The 20,107-nt window shown below is 39.5% G+C and overlaps 1 protein-coding gene across 1 annotated transcript in view; it reads left to right on the top strand.

The window, feature by feature from the left end:
• Positions 1 to 20,107, top strand: part of LOC129232679 (sodium/potassium-transporting ATPase subunit alpha-like) — a 108,169-nt gene that overhangs the window by 67,198 nt on the left and 20,864 nt on the right. Inside the window, exons 8-15 of the mRNA XM_054866810.1 lie at positions 973 to 1,171; positions 3,267 to 3,378; positions 4,872 to 5,004; positions 6,362 to 6,554; positions 11,200 to 11,375; positions 11,892 to 12,028; positions 13,321 to 13,538; positions 18,686 to 18,787. Coding sequence (XP_054722785.1) covers positions 973 to 1,171; positions 3,267 to 3,378; positions 4,872 to 5,004; positions 6,362 to 6,554; positions 11,200 to 11,375; positions 11,892 to 12,028; positions 13,321 to 13,538; positions 18,686 to 18,787 — 1,270 coding nt within the window. The remainder of the gene's footprint in view (positions 1 to 972; positions 1,172 to 3,266; positions 3,379 to 4,871; positions 5,005 to 6,361; positions 6,555 to 11,199; positions 11,376 to 11,891; positions 12,029 to 13,320; positions 13,539 to 18,685; positions 18,788 to 20,107) is intronic.

The following is a 20,107-nucleotide window of genomic DNA, read 5'->3' as shown; positions in this document are numbered from 1 at the left end:
TACTTCCTTTTTGGTAAATGGAAGTGAAAATGGAAAGCTGAAACGAAACACTTCATTTTGTAGTAGGTAGGATCAGCGAGAACTCTCAAGCAGTTCTGAGTTTTTACTGCTGCTGCGTTCTCGCTGATCCTGATTTCTGCAAAAAAAAAAGTGTTCTGCTTCTGCTTCCAGTTCATCCGGCATCCCTCCGTGGCAAACTATATCCCTCCCTTTCAGACCCGTGTCCTAGTCGTGGAGGTGGCTGGCGGCTCCATCCTCTCCATGGCTTAACCGTTCTGTGTTAGGGGCAGTTTATACTATACGGCCGTCCGTCCCGTCCATACCGTTTTCTTCCACCCGAAACAGGTTTTCTTTGCTGGTTGCCATGACAGCAAGCCATCTCGGACGGGACCGGTTAAGATCAGAAGAGCCTTGATATCTGACGGCCGTCAAAAGCAGGACGGCATTTCATTGGTTTCCGCCAAGCAGCGCGCTCTTCTCTTTGAATTCAGCCACGTGATTGATGTACGGCGACCGTATGTGAATGCTACTCTTGCTTTCGTCGGCAGTCCGTCACGTCAAAAAACGGGATGGACGGGACGGGCGGACGACCGTAGTGTGAACAGACCTTTATGGATCCTGATCGTCAAGCAGCTCACAATACGGCCGTCCGCCCCGTTTTTTGACGTGACGGATTGCCGACAAAAGCAGAGTAGCATTCACATACGGTCGCCGTACATCAATCACGTGACTAAATTCACCCGCCAGATAGAAGAGCGCGCTGCTTGGCGGAAACCAATGAAATGCCGTCCTACTTTTGACGGTCGTCAGATATCAAAATTCTTCTGATCGAAACCGGTCCCGTCCAAGATGGCTTGCTGTCATGGCAACCAGCAAAGAAAGCCTGTTTCGGAAGGAAAAACTCGGTGCGAACGTGACGGACGGCCGATGTGTGAGGAGCCGAAGGATAATCCATTTCTTTCCTCCCCTCAGGTGTGCCTGACCCTGACTGCGAAGCGCATGGCGTCCAAGAACTGTCTGGTCAAGAATTTGGAGGCTGTGGAGACGCTTGGCTCGACCTCTACCATCTGCTCCGACAAGACTGGGACACTGACGCAGAACCGGATGACGGTGGCCCACATGTGGTTCGACAACCAGATCATCGAGGCCGACACCACCGAAGACCAGTCCGGTGAGCCTCTGAAGACACTCTCGCGTCGTGGCCCCTTCAGACACATTGCCGAAACCCTTATAAGCATTTTACATGAGTGTGCTCCGTAATTTTTTTTTTTTTTTTGAGCAATCACGAGTGCTTATTGTTCTCATTTGACTGTTCTGAATTCCTATGATTTTATTTTTCCGCCAGCACCACCGCCGCGTCTCGATCGGCTCCTCACGATGCTGTTCCTCTTGCGAAAACCGTCTCCAGGTTGCGTCCATATCTTACACACACACGCATACACACACTCATGCCTGCGCACAGACACAAAAACACACTCCTACACATACACATACACACACTCATGCCTGCACACAGACAAACACATATGCCTACATACACAGTGTTGTGTGCCTACGCACACAACACTGAATACACAACACGCACACACATGCATATATACACACACACGAAAGCCTACGCACACAACACTGCATACACAACACGCACACACATGCATACATACACACACACGCACCCACACACATGCGTCTACAGAAACACACACGCGCATTCATACACACACACGCTCGTGATTGCGAAAAACATAATTTGAATTCAAGATGCCAAAAATTCAAATTAATATATATATATATATATATATATATATATATATATATATATATTAATTATCAAATGGTACCCTATGAGCAATCGTCAATAGGGATTTATTGTCTGACCATCGATTACATAGAAAGGCTAATATCCTGCTTATTGGCGCAAATGGACGTATCCATTAGTTTATAGGGCTGTTACTTGGTTTGTTACAGATCTGTGCTTTTGCCTCTCTATTATTTAGCCTTAGTTTTTTAAAATTGAAAATTTGCTCTCTCAGCGACATTTTTTAAGCCTAAAGTAGATTCGATCTAGATTCTCACGCAAAAATTAACTGATTTATTTATTCGCAAGAAAGTTTTGAGCTTACCATTTTGCTTCTACGTTCTTAAACGGAATGAAAATATTTTCTTTTCTGTTTGTTGTTTCCATGGTAACTATTTTTGTTTCCTCTTATTTTATTTTTGAGAATGCAATAAATGGATAAGGCGCTAGCGACATTATAAAACGCGTGCATCGAAATCCCATCGTTATTTTCCCTTCTCCCCTGCTAGATTCATTCAGATGGAATCGTCTTTACTTGGCAGATCGCCAAATTACATACAATCCGCAGTCAAACAGTAATTCCTATTTGAGGTGGGAAAAAAAACGCAGGGTTCTTTCCTTCTTCGGAATTTATATTCATACTAGCTGTCATGGCGGGTTCTTTAAGACTTTGGCTATGGTCGAAAGGCCATATCAACCTAGTCGGAAACTAGGGGCCCGGCCCTTGAGAGGGCCCGGCGACACTGACGCAAAAATAAGGAAGAAAGAAAGAAAGAAAAAAGAAAGAATGGTAGAAAAGGGGAGGGGACTCCAAGTAAGCGGAAACGTAAGGAAGAAGTAAAATTTACTTTTTTGGTATTTACTGTTGTGGTAATTATAATCGAGTTTATTATTATTTAGTAAGCACTTTTTTCTCCTTTAATCTTTTTTTCTTCTTCTTCTTCTTTTTTTTTTGGGGGGGGGGGGGCTGGCGATAAAACTGACAAGGAGCCCGCCTTGGCTCTCTGAGGCCCTAATGTCGGCTCAATGTGTTTCCCAGGATGATTCTGCTCCGCGCCATAGGACAAAACTGGTAAGTAACAATTCAAAGACCTTTATCCCTCCATTAGACTTAAATTGACGTGGGGTTAAGTAATTTTTTTCTCTAAACTCACACGCAGGTTCAGAAATGGAAAAATGAGCAGTTTGCCTTGGCCCGGAAACAGCCCCTATCTACGTAAACACTGATCGGACTCCTGCTGTTAAATGTTTATTTCATAAGTTTTGCAGAATTTCACATACATTCATCGTTAATCGGTCGACCAAAACTTCTCACATAATCCCGTTGTTGTTAAAATGCGAGGGTGATGCAATTTTTTTTTACCAGCACTGTATACACTGGCGTTTAACGGTCTAACTATCTTCGATTTTTGAATGACGATGCTCGGTGGCGTCTAGACCAATGAGCTTCTTCCTTTGTTTCCCACAGGTGTACAGTATGACAAGACGTCTCCCGGCTGGGCCGCCCTTTCCCGCGCAGCCTGTCTCTGCAGCAGGGCCGAGTTCAAACCCGGACAGGACAACATTCACATACTCAAGCGGTGAGCCACACTAACCAATCCCTTCCAATACAGTTACAGATAATCCAGCGCTTCCACTTGTCCTTGATAAGTATGCGCCTCTCTAGGAGCTCACTGTGAACTATTCGGCAAATAGGGAAGTTTTCGATTTTTCAATTTTATTTTTATATGATAGAGTAACATGCATGAACATCATAGGTGAAAAAAATTTTGCGATACGATAAGTAGGTTTTTTAAAATTATTTTTTAAAGTTCAAGCGCTTGTGACGTCAAATGGCATAGGAAGTGCCGTCATGCGCTCTTCCGATAAGGGAGAAACCGTAGGACATGCATTCGACTTCGAAGAAGAAACGTAAAAGGCTTATCTCCTCGCATTTAACTCCTTATGTTTCTGGAACATTAAACCTCTTATCCTCTCGGAAATATTCGAATATCATCATTGATGTTACTCGAGGAAGCTTATTTAGATTGTGCTATAACGAATCCGGCCTCCATAGTGTTTTCAAAAAGGATTATTGAATTTCTAAAAAATAAAAATATCAGCGCGCTCAAAATGTCCCTAGCGAAAACAAGGGATCTTCGGCGGAAGGCTGCCCATGAGTGCCCTGTGACGTAAGCTCGTGACGTTTTAGAAGCGCGCACTTTTGCGCGTGAATTTTTAAAAAATTATTAAAACTCAACCACGGTGTTTTAAAATTCGGCGATGGAGAATTTTTTAGTTTTGAGGGTCCATTAACAGTATCCAATAGCCGAAATGTGAACATTTAATAGGTTGCAACTTCCCTATTGGATTGCAACAATGTCGTTTCTTTAACGATGCTTTACAAAATGCGTGTATAGTATGTGCACGTTCGTATTTCATCGAACGTCCCAATATTTAATGTCTTTCTAGTGAGGCTGCGTGAGGCCATTTAGAATTTTGCTGACCTGGTGTAAGGCCCCTATATATACGAGCCGACGCATCTGCTCAAGATTAGCCATTTTGGATCGGAGCGCGTGTCTGAGTGGTTGTCTTTTCTGGCGAGTTATCGCGTTTGGCGATTGTTCACTGGGAGCGATTATTAGCGGCACGTGAATTGTTTATTAGACAAAGTATTATTTTCGGCAAATTTGGCGAAACTCGAAACTTTGCTGTGGTAACCCTAGCCCCGCAACAATCAAAAATCCGATCCAAAATGGCTAAACTTAAGCTGATGCGTCGGCCTGTTTATATAGCGGCTCTAACCTGGTGAGATTCCTCGGTATGGCATCCAGTTTTTTATATGTTTAATCAACTATCTCTTGAATTTATTTATTTGGTGTATTATCTCATCATTAAAGTCAACTTTTGAAGGTTTTTTTTCAAGCTAATATATTTCTTCGGCGGAATTTTCATATTTTAATGGCACTTTTGGAATGAAAGAGTATTTTTGATAGCGCGTCAGAACAACGTTTCCGTAACTCTGCCGACTCCAAAATATTTTGATTCGTCCATTCTGGATCATTCCAATAGATTTTTTTCTATCTTTCTTCAGTGACTGCACGGGTGACGCGTCCGAGTCCGCCATCTTGAAATGCATGGAACTGGCAGTGGGTGACGTGGCCGGATACAGAAGGAAGAACGCCAAAGTGTGCGAGATTCCCTTCAACTCCACCAACAAGTACCACGTAAGTCTATTAAAACCAACTCATAGCGATCGTCTTCAGCACGGACTGTTTAAAATTAATTTATGTTTTTTTTTCTCAGCTGTCGTTTCTTTAATGGCAACACTTGGTTTTGTTTATAATCGCTTGCTGCTAAAATGTATTATAGTCTGTTTCTTTAGAACTGGCGTGTCAAGGACACGTTACCTGGGTGGTCATTAAAATCTCGTCAGCTTGCGAGATCGAGATTCTCGCTCACGTGATTGCTTGTGACGTAGAAATGTCACAAAGTAGTATTCTCATATACTCGAACCCAGCCGCAAGCTAAGTTCGAGTAGATTAGAATACTACTTTGCGACATTTCTACATCACAACCAATCACGTGAGCGAGAATCTCGATCTCGTAAGCTAGCAAGCCTGGAATGACCGCCCTGCGTTGTCTCTTTAGAATCAGTTCCAGAGATAACAACGCCATTCTTGTTTTTGTGTTCTGCAGTTAAGGAGCCTCATTGAAATAAATTTGAAATCTCGCATGTTCTAAATCGTTTTACTTTTTGCACAGATAAAGTTAACAAATGCTTTCCTCAAATTATTGAAAAATATGTCTCAAAACTAATTTGAAAACTTTATTTTTGCTCAAAAATCTTCAAGAATATTTGAACATTTAAGAATTTTTTTAATCTTTCGACATTTTTTTTTTAAATTTTCAAAATGTAATTTCTCCAATGAATTGAATATACATTTGATTTTAATCTAGCTGTCGTTATTATAACTAAATGAACGACCAACCATTTTATTTGTTACAGAAGCAACGTGGATAATCTAGCCGTAATCAAGATAACCGAAATAGGAAATGGGTGGAGAGTGAAAAAATTATTTTGCCTTGACACGCTGATTCTACATACAATAAATTATACTTCATTCTGTTCTAAGAAAGAGTTACGTACACAAAATAGTTGCTTTAAAAAATTTAAAAAAAAAAAAAGATAATCAGAACAAGAAAAACAAAAATGCATTTCTTCAAATTTTGCTGATTCCTAATTGAAATGCTCAAATTTGCGGCAATAACTGGTGATCCAGACATGATATAGGCACGCAAACTTCTAATATTTTTTTAACCAATCATCTCGGGCGCGAAACTATTTCTTAGAATAGAACGAACTCATAAATTTTAGCAGCAAGCGATTGTAAACAAAACCAAGTGCTGCCACCACAGAAACGACAGCTGAAATAAAATGCGAAGCGATTTTAAACAACCAATGCTGCAGACGATAATCGTGAGTCGGTTCCCGCAAATTCACTCGCAACTCACGCAAAATGAGACAGTCGCTCGTCGATTTCTTTTTGTGCCACGACGAGTCACGCTTCATTGTCCCGGCAGGTGACAATCCACGAGACCCACGAGCAGAAGAACCCGAGCTACCTGCTGTGCATGAAGGGAGCGCCCGAGAGGATCCTGGAGCGCTGTTCCACCATCTTCATTTCTGGCAAGGACAAGATCCTGGACGAGGAGATGAAGGACGCCTTCAACAACGCCTACCTCGAGCTGGGAGGTCTGGGAGAAAGGGTCATCGGTGAGATTGTTTCTCTCGACAACCCCATTGTTACACCAGGGCGAATGACAGGATTGCCAACTCCTAAAAATGTTTCCCCCTAAACTCAACTCATAAAACCCCTAAAAACGTCAGAAAGTCACGTGATCCTTTAACTATGACGTCACATATTGGATTAAAAGGTCACGTGACCATTGCTATTTTTCGTTGCTGAGTGGAGTAAAGGCATTTTTATCATTTTTATGTCATTTCTGATCGAAACCAACGGATACAAAGGCTCAAAAAGTATGTATAAGTAAAAAAAATATATGATACAATCGAAAAATAACATTTTCATATGTAAAAGAAAAACATTTTTACTTAATAAAATCCTAAAATAAAAACCCCTAAATTTACCCCTAAAAATTTTATCTCCCCAAAAAAATCCCATTCTAAAATTTCCCCCCTAAATTTAGGGGGGAAACCCCTTAGTTGGCAACCCTGGCGAATGAGTGAACAATATCTACTTTTGTACTTCTGATTCCGAGTCGCAACTGACTACAACTGTATTTATGTCGAGGACTGCATACTAAGTGCCTTGCCTCCATTATTTTTTATACCGATAGATGGCAGCACCATCACCGGATCGAACAGTTAATGAGAATTTAGAACTAGTCCAGGAGCTAATAGCTCCCTGGTGCTAGCACCCCCAGAGGTATCGTTTCACTTGGAGGATATTGAGACCACGAGCCTATTTAACGTCGCCCAGTCCCCTTTAATGACGACGGTGGGTCTTCGACCATCGAGGTTCGAACTCGGGACCCTCCGGCCCCGAATCCGACATTCTACCGATCGGGCTACCACGGCCCCTTGTATTTACTTTTTAAATGACTACCCTTCGTTTATCTTGATGTTTTAAATACTGTTACGAGTTCAGCCACTTCAAGAAATTCTTTAAATGAAGACATAGATATCTTGAGAAAACACAGGAGATTCATTTACAACTAGTGGTGTCCGCACGGCTTTGCCCGTAGTAGAAAATTAAAAGGTCATTTGGTTCGCCTGCATATTGAAAAATGATGGATGGTGAATTTTTCGCCAATTTGCTATATTCAGTTTCTTGCCCATGTTACGGTTCCACGTTATGATAATTCAGTAATTTACTCGTCCACGTTGTGATAATTTGCTCGGGAAAATTTTCTTAAAAATTAGAATAGAAAAAGAACAAAATCGAATTTTTGAAAAATCGCCTCGAGGTGCACACCCCTATGCTACAAACTAATTCTGTGCCAAATTTCATGAAAATCGACCGAACGGTCTAGGCGCTATGCGCGTCACAGAGATCCTGACAGATAGAGAGAGATTCGGACAGAGAGATAGCCAGACTTTCAGCTTTATTATTAGTAAAAGACTATGTTCAAGAAATCTCGTTAGCAACTTCTAAATTATCCATAGCAATTAGGCAAATATCAATTAACACCTTAAATTCAACGGTTACACACGTATTTACATCAAAATACTCGAAAACACAGTGCAAAGGCTAATACACGCGTTCCAGCCCTCGGCTCAGACCAGTCCAACTTTTTATCACGCGCTGAGGCTATTTATAAATCATAGAGAAGTTTCGACAAAATTCGAAATGCTTCTCGATGTTTTCTTTTTATTCCATTCACAAATCTTATCATTCAGAAATGGGGGGAACGTATACTTCAGTCGAATAATAGGGGGTTGTATGTATATTACAAAAAACTATTTACAGGTTACGTTACCAAGATAATTTTAGATGAAAAATAATGGAATAAACGCCAAATTTATCCAGATTACAACAATTAATCTTAAAAATAATTACTGTTTACAGAATTTGTAACAATACCTATTACATTTCTATTGCTATTTTAGGCCAGTGGTAGTCAATCTGATTTTAACTGTCCACACTATTATAGATCGGGTCTGAAATTTTGGTAACATTGTGTTTAAGGTTTAATCTAATGTGCTTAAACTTTTGAATGAGGTGGAACTAGAGGTGCAAACAAACCTCAGTTTGGGAGCTAAGGGGATATACCCGGGAATTTTGGGGAATAAACCCGGAACTTTGGGGAACATTGGGAATTTTGGAAGTAAACAAACTCCATGTTTTTCCACGTTGATTCTTTGCTCAATATGTAAGATTTTTTCAGATGATAGCCATTGCTAAAAAATCTCTTATGTTCTCAGTATAAAATGTGCAATTTAAATTTCAAATCTACTTAAAACTAAAAATATGCTTCTTGAACTTTCCTTTTTTTTTTTTTTTTTTTTTTGAACGAAATTCAAATTGTTGGTTGATGTTCAAAAATAATTACGTAAGCAACTCTTGCTTACGTGGAATGATATGTCTTATCTCAGTGAAAATATTAGAGAGTGCTAAGTATACAAATAAATCATTTTATGTTTAACTAGTGGTACCCGCACGGCTTTGCTCGTAACAGAAAAATTAATAGATCTATTGGTTCGCCTGTATATTTACAAATAATGTATGGTGAATTTTTTCGCCAATTGGCTTGTACCCATGTTACAGTTCCACGTTATGATCATTTCGTATCTCGCCAATCGGCTTGTGCCCATGTTACTGTTCCACGTTATAATCATTTCGTAATTTACTCGTCCATCTTATGAAGTTCTTAAAATTAGAATAGAAAAAGAACCACATGGAATTTTCGAAACATCGCTTCGAGGTGCACATCCCCATGCTACAGACTAACTCTGTGCCAAATTTCATGAAAATCGGCCTAACGGTCTAGGCGCTATGCGCGTCACAGAGATCCTGACATCAAGACATCCTCCGGACAGAGAGACTTTCAGCTTTATTATTAGTAAAGATTACAGACTGATAGTGTTGAAAAAAATCTTCAACATTCTATCGGTTAAATATTTGATTGCGAACCAATGTAAAAAAGTCAGTTCAGGGTAGCTAAACAGTTTATTTGGTATAATTTTTCTAGAAGAAATGTTAAGTAACTTGCATTTACAACAGTAAAAAAGCATTAAAACTTTCAAGTCGTGCAGGGAATAAATTAAAATCTAAACAAAGTTTTCCTTTCTTTAAATTATTTGAAAATTCCCGGAAATTTTCTAAATTTCCATCCCGAAATTCCCGGGAATAAATCCGGTTTTTTCCTCTCTTTGCAAAACAGGTACTGATGTTTCTATGAAGTCAAGTACCTGCTTAAAGTGTAAGCTGTGACAAGAATACAGATGATTCTTTTTGTCATTTTATTACGAAAATGGAGACATATATACACCTCACTTATACATTTTAAGGAACGACTATAAGATTTAAATTCTCTCCGCGAGTAGTGGAAGAACAGAGAACGCGCGAGTCAACAAATGCATGCGGATACAGTTGCAGTTAAAACAAGTTCGAGTTCAGTTCAGTTCAGTTCTTTTGATTAGAAAAGCTGACACCGCAGTACCCCCTCCTAGTGGAAGGGGGGTACTGCGGTTCTGAAACGTGCGGGGAAGCGGACTTGTCTCCCAGCACGAGTGCGTTTAACTTCACAAGGGTGCTCCTCAGGGCCTGATTACAGAATAGGCCAACTAGGCCATGGTCTAGGGCCCCCGATATTTAGGGGCCCCTAAATGGCTGAAATTACTTTAGTTTACAACTAAAAAATGCTTCAGTCAACAGCTAAAGTTATAAAGTTTGAATACAGGGGCCCCCAAAAACGTATTTGGCCTAGGGCCCCTCGATATCTTAATCGGGCCCTGGTGCTCCCCTTTATCTTCCGTGGTTTGTTCCATTGGTGGCTTGCAGCAAGTCTCAGGAGTCAGGTCGGAGTCTTTTGGTCAGGTTCTGGTAATGATGTTGTTCGAAACGCTCGCCCGGAACTTTAATGTTATGCACTGGACTGTTGGTATGGCGGCATACTTTGGCTCTTTGGCATGGGATAAAAGTCCGTGTCCAAATTGTGACATCTTTTTTTATTGCGGGCCACACGAAACGGGATGTTAACAGTTTGACTGTAGCTTTGACGCCAGTGTGAGCTAGGTTATGGAGCATGTCAAAAGCTACTTTACGAAATTCCAAGGGAAGGTATGGACGAACATTTCTTGTAGAAGTGTCACAAAGAAGTTGAACTTCGGTTCCAGGCAGTAGCATTTTTTGAAATTTCAAGGTTGTGTTTGATTTCAATAAGTCCTGCAGCTCAGTATCGGTGTTTTGAGCTTCAGCCACAGCTGTGTAATCCAAAATAGTCGGAAGCTCTAATGCCTCAACTCTTGGCAAAACGTCAGAGGGTACATTGTCGGAACCTTTTACAAATTGAATATCGGTAGTAAATTGGCCAATATAATCTAAATGTCGTAGCTGTATCGGTGATAATATGGTGACCATAAAATGATTTATTTGTATAATTAGCACTCTCTAATATTTTCACTGAGATAAGACATATCATTCCACGTAAGCAAGGGTTGCTTACGAAATTGTTTTTGGACATCAACCAACAATTTGAATTTCTTTCAAAAAAAAGGAAAGTTCAAGAAGCCTATTTTTAATTTTAAATCAGCAGTTATTTCATTATTGTAAAAAGAGTTCAGTCTTTCCAATAGTAATAACCAATCCCTGAAAAGGTTCATTTCATCCTTCTTGAATAATCCTTATCCTGTTTTGTGAACCATGACGTCATTCGTTCATGTCGGTGTTTTCCAGGCTTCTGCGACATGCAGCTTCCGAGCGACAAGTTCCCCCACGGCTACCCGTTCGACGCCGACGAGCAAAACTTCCCCCTGGACAACCTGCGCTTCGTGGGGCTCGTGGCCATGATCGACCCTCCCAGGGCGGCCGTGCCAGACGCGGTAGCCAAGTGCCGCAGCGCAGGGATCAAGGTGAGACAGCACAAACTCTTGCCATCTTCTGCAGCTGGGTTAAAGTCTCGTGATGACCCAGCAAAATGGCAACTGCTGTGGAAGCCCTCGCGAAAGAGAGGGCAAAATAAAGCGAGCTGCTACGAAAGCAAAAAAAAAAAAAAAGAAAAATATTAATTTGAATTTTTGGCATCTTGAATTCAAATTATGTTTTTCGCAATCACGAGCGTGTGTGTGTGTATGAACACAAGTTTGTGTGTACCTCTACACACAAACACATACCCCCCCCCCCCCCGACACACACGCCTACATAGACACACACACACACACACACTCGTGATTGCGAAAAACATAATTTGAATTCAAGATACCAAAATTCGACTTAATTTTTTTTTTGAAGTATATTTGTATTGTTGTTTAAAATTAATACTTTTTTGGTGCACGAGTTTATAAACATCTCGCATATATGGTGCCATACTTTATAAAAAATCCTGATTCGGATATTGAAAAACGCACTCGTATTTTCCGTCGTTGCAGGTGATCATGGTGACTGGCGACCACCCCATCACCGCCGCCGCCATCGCCAAGTCCGTGGGCATCATCTCCGAGGGCAACGAGACCGTCGAAGACATCGCCATGAGGTTGGACATCCCCATCGAAGAGGTAGACCCCAGGTGAGAAAGAAAAAAAACCTACTGCCGATCACTTCAAGTTTACTGACTCTTCGTCTGGCGACTAGCTACGTATTTCGGACCAGGGGTCACTGTGACCTAATAAAAAGCGAAGAAATTTTCCCACAGTTTTCTTTTTGACTCCACTGGAAAGAGCGGACATTTTTTACTCCAAATTCATCTCGACCTATGGTCGAAAAACTAAGCTTCTATCTCGAAAGGAAAAAAGTTACAAGCCTTTTTAAATCGAGTTCAAAAATGTCATTTCCACTTAAATTGTTGACCATTTTCTTTGTATTTTAATTCCTTAAGCTTATTTTACTTTGTGTTTCCATGGTGACGCTTTTTGAATCCATTTTTCTCGATTCAATTTCTTGAAAGTATTTTAATATCTGTCCTCATTGTTTGGGAGGGAAGTTTCGCATGATGTAAGTAGTACAGTGAAATCCCGTCACAACGAACTTCAAGGGACAAAAGTTTTGTTCGTTGTAACGGGAATTTCGTTATAATGGAATAGGGAAGTTGCAACCTATTGAATGTTCATATTTTGACTATCGAATATTGTTCATTGACCCTCAAATTTAAAAAGTTCACCATCGCCGAATTTTAAAACACCGTGGTTGATTTTTAATGAATTTTAAAAAATCCACGCGCAAAAGTGCGCTCTTCTGAAACGTCACGAGCCTACGTCACAGGGCAATAATAAGCAGCCTTCCGCCGAAGATCCCTTGTTTTCGCTAGGGACATTTTGAGCGCACTGATATTTTTATTTTTTAGAAATTCAGTAATCCTTTTGAACACACTATGGAGGCCGGATTCGTTAAAGCACAATCTAAATAATCTTCCTCAAGTAACATCAATGATGATATTCGATGAGGTTTAATGTTCCAGAAACGCGAGGAGTTCAATGCGAGGAGATAAGCCTTTCATGTTTCGTCTTCGAAGTCGAATGCACGTCCTTCGGTTTCTCTCCTATCGGAAGAGAGCATGACGTCACTTCCCATGCCATTTGTCGTCACAAGCGCTTGAACTTTAAAAATTAATTTTAAAAAAACTACTTATCGTATCGCAAAATTTTTTTCACCTATGATGTTCATACATGTTATTCTATTATATAAAAATAAAATAGAAAAATCGAAAACTTCCCTACTCAAACAACATACTATCAGGGCTGAAATTTGATTTCGTTGTAACGGAAACTTCGGTGCATTGGTGTTCGTTATAACGGGACTTCACTGTATTGTATACTTAAAATATGTGCTTTAATAGTATACTTAAAATACGTGCTTTTGCAGGGACGCCAAGGCGTGCGTGGTGCACGGTGGTCAGCTGCGCGAGATGTCGAGCGAGGAGCTGGACTGCCTGCTGCGCGAACACACGGAAATCGTGTTCGCGCGCACCTCCCCCCAGCAGAAGCTCATCATCGTGGAGGGCTGCCAGCGGCAGGGAGCCATCGTCGCCGTCACCGGCGACGGCGTCAACGACTCGCCCGCGCTCAAGAAGGCCGACATCGGTGAGTGTGCCGCCCACCTCCACGGTTCAGTCGCGAAACTGACGGGGAGGGAAACACCATCTAACTCACGGATTTAGACAAAATCCTAGATATAGGTCAGGGTTGCCACGCCACAGGGAAACCTGAAGAAACAGGGAAAACACAGGGAATTCAAAAATCAACAAAAAAAAACAGGGAAAATCCAGGGAATTTCGAAAATTTCCTCAAAAACCTGGAAAATACTGGGAATTTTTTTCCTTCTTAAATTAAAGTGACAAAAATCAATTCCCAAATATATAATCTACCAAAAATTAAATAAATAGTAATAATTATAATGAGACTGTTAATAAAGTTCGGAAATAAAGTAAAATAAAAAATGGTCATTTTGCTTGAAAGTTTTTTTTTTAAAGTAAATATTAAAATGTGTATCATAAAAATAGAATCTTGAATTTCATGATCATTTAGAGTGTATGAAATGAGTCGTCAATCATCATTGTTCTGGGTCACTTATACACTTTTAGGTCCATGGCTAAGAGAAGTTTTTTTTTTGAATAAAAAGTTGAATATATTCAACCACCATGCTATTATTTCAGTTATTATGAATTCTTATTTATTTAGAAATTTGTGTTTCGTTTTTTTACCCTGTGGTGAAATGATCAAGATATTAATGTTCTTTTCCAAATAATCAGTGCTCGCTCGTTTGTAATGTTTTATTTTCATACAGGGAAAACGCAGGGAATTTTTTTTTCCAAAATTGAGTGGCAACCCTGTATGTCCATTCCCACTAGGTATGAGCGCTGGTAGAGGGGTTTGACTGCACAGGCCCTAGTTTGGCTGCAACGGAGGTTCATAGTTGATAGTTTAGACCCATTATTGCAATGGAGTTTGTTTTAGGATTACCATTTTTACCCCTTTTTCTGCTATTGTACTGCAGTATGAGCCCTTTGCATGCACTTACATTTGAATTAATAAAACCGAATGCTAATCTTTATACATAAATGGCTACTTCTGTATCCGGGGTAATCTTCAAAACTACTGGACGGATTTTAACCATTTTTTCACCATAGATAGCTACATTATCAGGGAGCAACATAGGTTATAATTCATTCGTAAAAGACTTAGTTTAAAAACGTTATGATGGAACGTTTAAAACTAAGTGTAATTTCCCCATTAAATGATTAAATATTAAACCCATTGTTTCCAAAATTCGTTGCCAACAACAGCAATATTAAAAGTTATCATAATGAAAATTTTGAATCAAGGCTTCTCCGAAGCAAACATGAGTTTAAAGTCATTTAAACATTCGGAAACTCTACTTTTTTCACACTTCGAGAAACATAGTAAAGAGGTTTTTTTTCCCCTTTTTGTGTGTGTGTACTATTTAATTAAATAAAGCGCACGGTTTTTTCAGTGATCTTTGTTTTTGCTAGTTCATATTTTGGAAATTCTTCAAATTTTTACATGCTTCAATTTGTGCTTTCGTTTCTGAATGAATACTCATTCGTTCTCTATACTTATTGCTATTTTACTTTTATGGGTAAGGAAGAAGCGCGATTTTTAATCACGTCAAAGCGGTGCGTTTTGAGCTCTTTCAGTTAAAACAGAAAACCAAAGAAAGTAGCGATTGTTTCTCACAATTATGACTGACCCAGGCAACGCCGGTTATTTTTGCTAGTTTTTCATAAATGATTCTCAAATTTAAACTGGACACTACTTTTAATTTCAATAACTTGAATGCCGCAATAAATAACATAGTTACGGGATATTTATCGTTTGCAAATGAAACTAATTATTTTTGTTTTATATTGTAACGGATCCGATGCGGCTTCCAACTTTCTTGAAAGGACGACACAGTTCTTGATTAAAAACACAGAGAATTTATTTACACTCTGTACAGGAAAGAGCGTCAACAACTGCTAAATGAATCATCAGCAATTAAGCAAATATCACACCACACCGTAAACTCAACGGTTACACACGTATTTACTTCCAAATACGAAAACAACACCGCGAGATGCCTCGCAATAAACAGAGCTAATACACTCTCGGTACAAATTTTCAATCGAGACTGACTTTTTATCACACGGGACGCTTTTATAAACATCGAAAAGAGATCTCTCAAATATTCCAGAAAATGCTACACCATTCTACACTTTCATTGATAAAATCTGTGAATGAAATAAGAAAAAAAAAAGAATAGGGGGTCGTATACTTCGGCCGAATGTAAAGTGGCTGTATATTCATTATGGGAAACTATTTACAGGTTACGTTACTACAATAATTACTATTTACAGAATTTGTAACAATATTAATTTTCTGCTAGTAAAAAGTATTTATCGTTTGTTAATGAAAACATTTACTTTAGCTGGATATGTATCGTCTGCTATCAAATATATTCCACAATGATAAGCAAAAAGAGGGAGGGGAGAAAAAGCTCTCATTTATTGCACATGGCACATAAAAAAACGAGCTGATGTGTGGATCACATGATCACATGACCACTTTTCCTGCAATTTAATGTCATTTTCTCATTATTGGCAATTTTAATGTGATTCAATTGTTTACTTTCTAAATATCACCAACAGTAGCCATATTGAAACCAAATTTTAAAAAAAATCGCCAAATTTGTCGCCAAGTGGGCGACAAAACTTGGCGACCAAAAGACTGGCGATGCATCGCCAAGTGTCCGACAAATTATAACTCCACTTGAGTTTACATCGAAATTAACAATGATTTCCCCCCAAAAAGGGACAAAACACCCTCTTAGGAACATCCGAATGCAATCAAAATTGAAGGAGCACAACTAGACTCCACTAGGAATCTTCGTACCAAATTTCAACTTTCTAGGGCATACCGTTTTTGAGTTATGCGACATACATACACACATACGTACATACGAACATACATACGTACATACAGACGTCACGAGAAAATTCGTTATAATTAACTCGAGGGTCGTCAAAATGGATATTTCGGGTGTCTATAGGTTCCTAGGCATATATCCACGTGTGGTGCGGTCGAAAAAATAAACTCGACATTCATTCGGAGGTGAGAAAAATGGAAATGAAGGCCGATTTTTGAGTGAAATTTTTTTCGCGAATACAATACTTCCTTTTTTGAAAAAGGAAGTAAAAATAAATAAATACAAGATGGTTTCAATTTTTCAAGTGACTTAAATAATACTCATAAATAAAAATTTGTCCTCCCTTCCACTCGCTGTACTAACAAAAGATGCCATAGTGTCGAAGTTTGAAATTCCAACGGAAACGCCATTGCATTTCTGGGGCCAAATTACCAACTTCGGACCCCGGTTGCAGCTGAACTAGGGCCTATGCAGTCAAACCGCTTTACCTGGGCTCATATCTAGTAGGAATTGACCTATAGCTAGGATTTTGTCTAAATCCGTGACCCTCAAGGTCGTGCCGTTTGATCGTCAGATTGCTTGCCAGCGAACCACACGCCTTTTGTAACAATGATTAAAAAAAAAAAAAAATTAATTTGAATTTTGACAACTTGAATTCAAATTATGTTTTTCGCAATCACGAGTGTGTGTATGTAGGCGTGTGTGTTTGTGCGTGGGGGGTATGCGTGTTTGTGTGTAGGGGGTATGTGTATGTGTGCAGGCATGTGTGTTTGTGTCCGTGTGCTGGCATAAGTGCGTGGGTAGTTGTGTATATGAATGTGTGTGTGGGGAAGGGGTATGTGTATGTGTGTGTGTAAGCATATATGTTTGTGTCTGTGTACAGGCATGAATGTGTGGGTAGTTGTGTGTATGTGTTTGTGTATGTGTGTGCAGGTGTATGTGTGTGTATGTGTTTGTGTGTGTGTGTGTGTGTGTATGTATGCGCGTGTGTGTAGGGCATGGATGCAACCTGGAGACGGCTTTCGCTATAGGAGCAGCATCGTGAGGAGCCGGTCGACGGTGATGCTGCGGAGGGTGGCGGTGGGAAAATAAAATCAAAGGACATCGAAACAGTCAAGTGAGAACAATAAGCAATCGTGATTGCTCAAAAAAATGGAGTAGGCAGCAATCAGAAGAGCACATCGACCCAAAAATTCTTTGCCCTCGTGTCCCCGTTTTTCGACATAAAATTCTCAAAGTCTGATAAAATTGAAACAAAAGTGCCAGATTTCAAGACTTGACTCCCAAATTGTTCCCTTTTCTTCCGGAGATTGGATTTTTGTCCCTCGTTTAGTGTTCATTCTTTTCTTATTGCCTTGTTTTTGGCTTGTCTATGTTTAACTGTTAAGGGGACACGGACCTTGAAAGCAAAGTTTTTTCATTATTGATGGATTTGCATGAAATTTTAACCATATACTTTACACTAGTACAAGCTTAATTATAAAATTTCATCAAAAATTTTTTAATTAGAAGATTAATTATTTAAAAAAATGTAAGTAACCTTAACGATAATTAACGAAACTTTGAAAAGTCCCTTGCGTAATTATTTTGATTTCACAACACTGAAACTTATTTCAAGTCATTCTCTATACTGTAATAAATAAAACAAAACTCACAAAATTGTCCTCATATTCAAATAAATTCAAAAAATAAAAATTTCAAAAATGCCCAAAAATTTGACAAAAATTTCTTTCATTTTGAACGTCCAGTGTCCCCTTAACATTTTTTATATTGCTCTACATCGTTTCTCAGTTTTTCCTTTCAGCTCGTCACTCCAAAATTCAAAACTTCGGTCATGTGTTCATTTTGGCAAATGTTTCAAAATTCTAGAAGTTTTATGTCCTTTGCTCCTTTATAAAAACCATTTTTCTGGCTCTTCTTTCCACTATTCAACAATCGCTTGGCGCAGTATAGACTACTAAGACTCTTGCGCCAAAAAACTCAATCAAACCAACCAATCAAAACTTGGCGGAAAACGGAAGGTACCAGACTTCACCGTCTGCATGTGGCAGGACATCCATCAGCAGAACGCTTGAAAGAGGTCTTCCATTTCTCACTCTCTAAATTTGGCGACTTTTCTTGAATTTCGGCCGACTGTAAGACTTCCTATTCCGATAACGGGGAGACGAGGGCATATAATTAATGCTCCCCTTTACTGTGCTCTTTTTATTGCCACTTATTTAAAATAGTATCATTATTACATTATCGTATGGTTCCCTGGAAGGAACGAAGAAGGAGGTCTCTCATATTTTGCTCTCTCCTGTAGGCGTGGCCATGGGTATTGCCGGAAGTGACGTCAGCAAACAGGCAGCGGATATGATCCTCTTGGACGACAACTTCGCTTCCATCGTAACGGGCGTCGAGGAAGGTAAGAACCTTTTTTTTCTGATCTCCAGTCTCAAAGAAAAAAATTTTTTTCTGATCTCCAGTCTCAAAGAAAAAATTTTTTTTTTTTTTTTTTTTTTTGACGCGAAAGTATCCTCTCATGTAGTACAATAAAACACGAATTTGAGTACATACAATAGGATCGTTTCCAAAATTTTAAAGTATTTTTTTCTGAAAGAGCATGCTTAAAAATATACGATCTGACCATTTTTTAAATAATTTGTTTAAGTTTAATATTTTTAAAAAAATTACTTTAATCGTTGCGCTTTCGTTGTTTACATTTCTTGCCGATGACATCACAAATGATGAAATGCCATTCTGTGCTGCCAATCACAGAGCGAAATATTTAATTCGCATCTTTACTCACGTGTATTGGCAACGATCTGGTTGATAGCAATCGTACAGCGCAATATTTAATTCGCTTCTTGATTATCATAACGTGGAAACGATGTAGAAAGATGCGCCAAAATGCATCATTTGTGACGTCATCGAAATCACTCCTTTTTTGCAAAATCGGACATGTTGAAAAATTAATTAAAAAATAACTGTAGTAAAAATGAAAGAATTATCTGTATCCATGTTAATTTTTGCTTATTCTATCAATTCTCTTCGAGGTGCACATCCCCATGCTACAAACTAACTTTGTGCCAAATTTCGTGAAAATCGGCCGAACGGTCTAGGCGCTATGCGCGTCACAGAGATCCTGACAAACAGAGATCCACACAGACTTTCAGCTTTATTATCTTTACTAATAATAAAGCTAAAAGTCTCTCTGTCCGGATCTCTGTTTGTCAGGATCTATGTGACGCGCATAGCGCCTAGACCGTTCGGCCGATTTTCATGAAATTTGGCACAAAGTTAATGTGTAGCATGGGGATATGCACCTCGGTGAGGTTCCAACTGGCCCAAACTGTCAAACACATCAAGATAAGCTTGTCACGGGGCGATCACCTCCCTCCTAATAAAGAGATCTGAAAGTCTGAGCCACTCCATCGCCATCTTTGCCCACTGTCTAAAATAAACTTTTTTGGCGATCCCTGAATATCGATAAATGCCAATACATAGTGGAAGGACTTCTTGCCGTGGAGGTAGGAATACAGGGGGGGAACATGCCGTGTTATCTACTCCTATTGTCCAGTTAGAAGTACACTGTGAGTGAGTGGAGGCCATGTTGAGTGGTGAGAAAGGGGAAAAAGACTCGTATTACTATGGCGAAAATTTCGCGTGTTTTACTTTTCTCGCTCGAATTGATAATGAAAGTATTTATTGCCTACATAGGAAATTAAAAAGAAAAGGAAAACAC

This window comes from Uloborus diversus, unplaced genomic scaffold (genome assembly GCF_026930045.1).
Source record: "Uloborus diversus isolate 005 unplaced genomic scaffold, Udiv.v.3.1 scaffold_13, whole genome shotgun sequence".
In the NCBI taxonomy this organism is placed as follows: Eukaryota; Metazoa; Arthropoda; class Arachnida; order Araneae; family Uloboridae; genus Uloborus; species Uloborus diversus.
The sequence above is the reverse complement of the archived record's forward strand: the minus strand, read 5'-3'. Positions and strand labels throughout refer to the sequence as shown.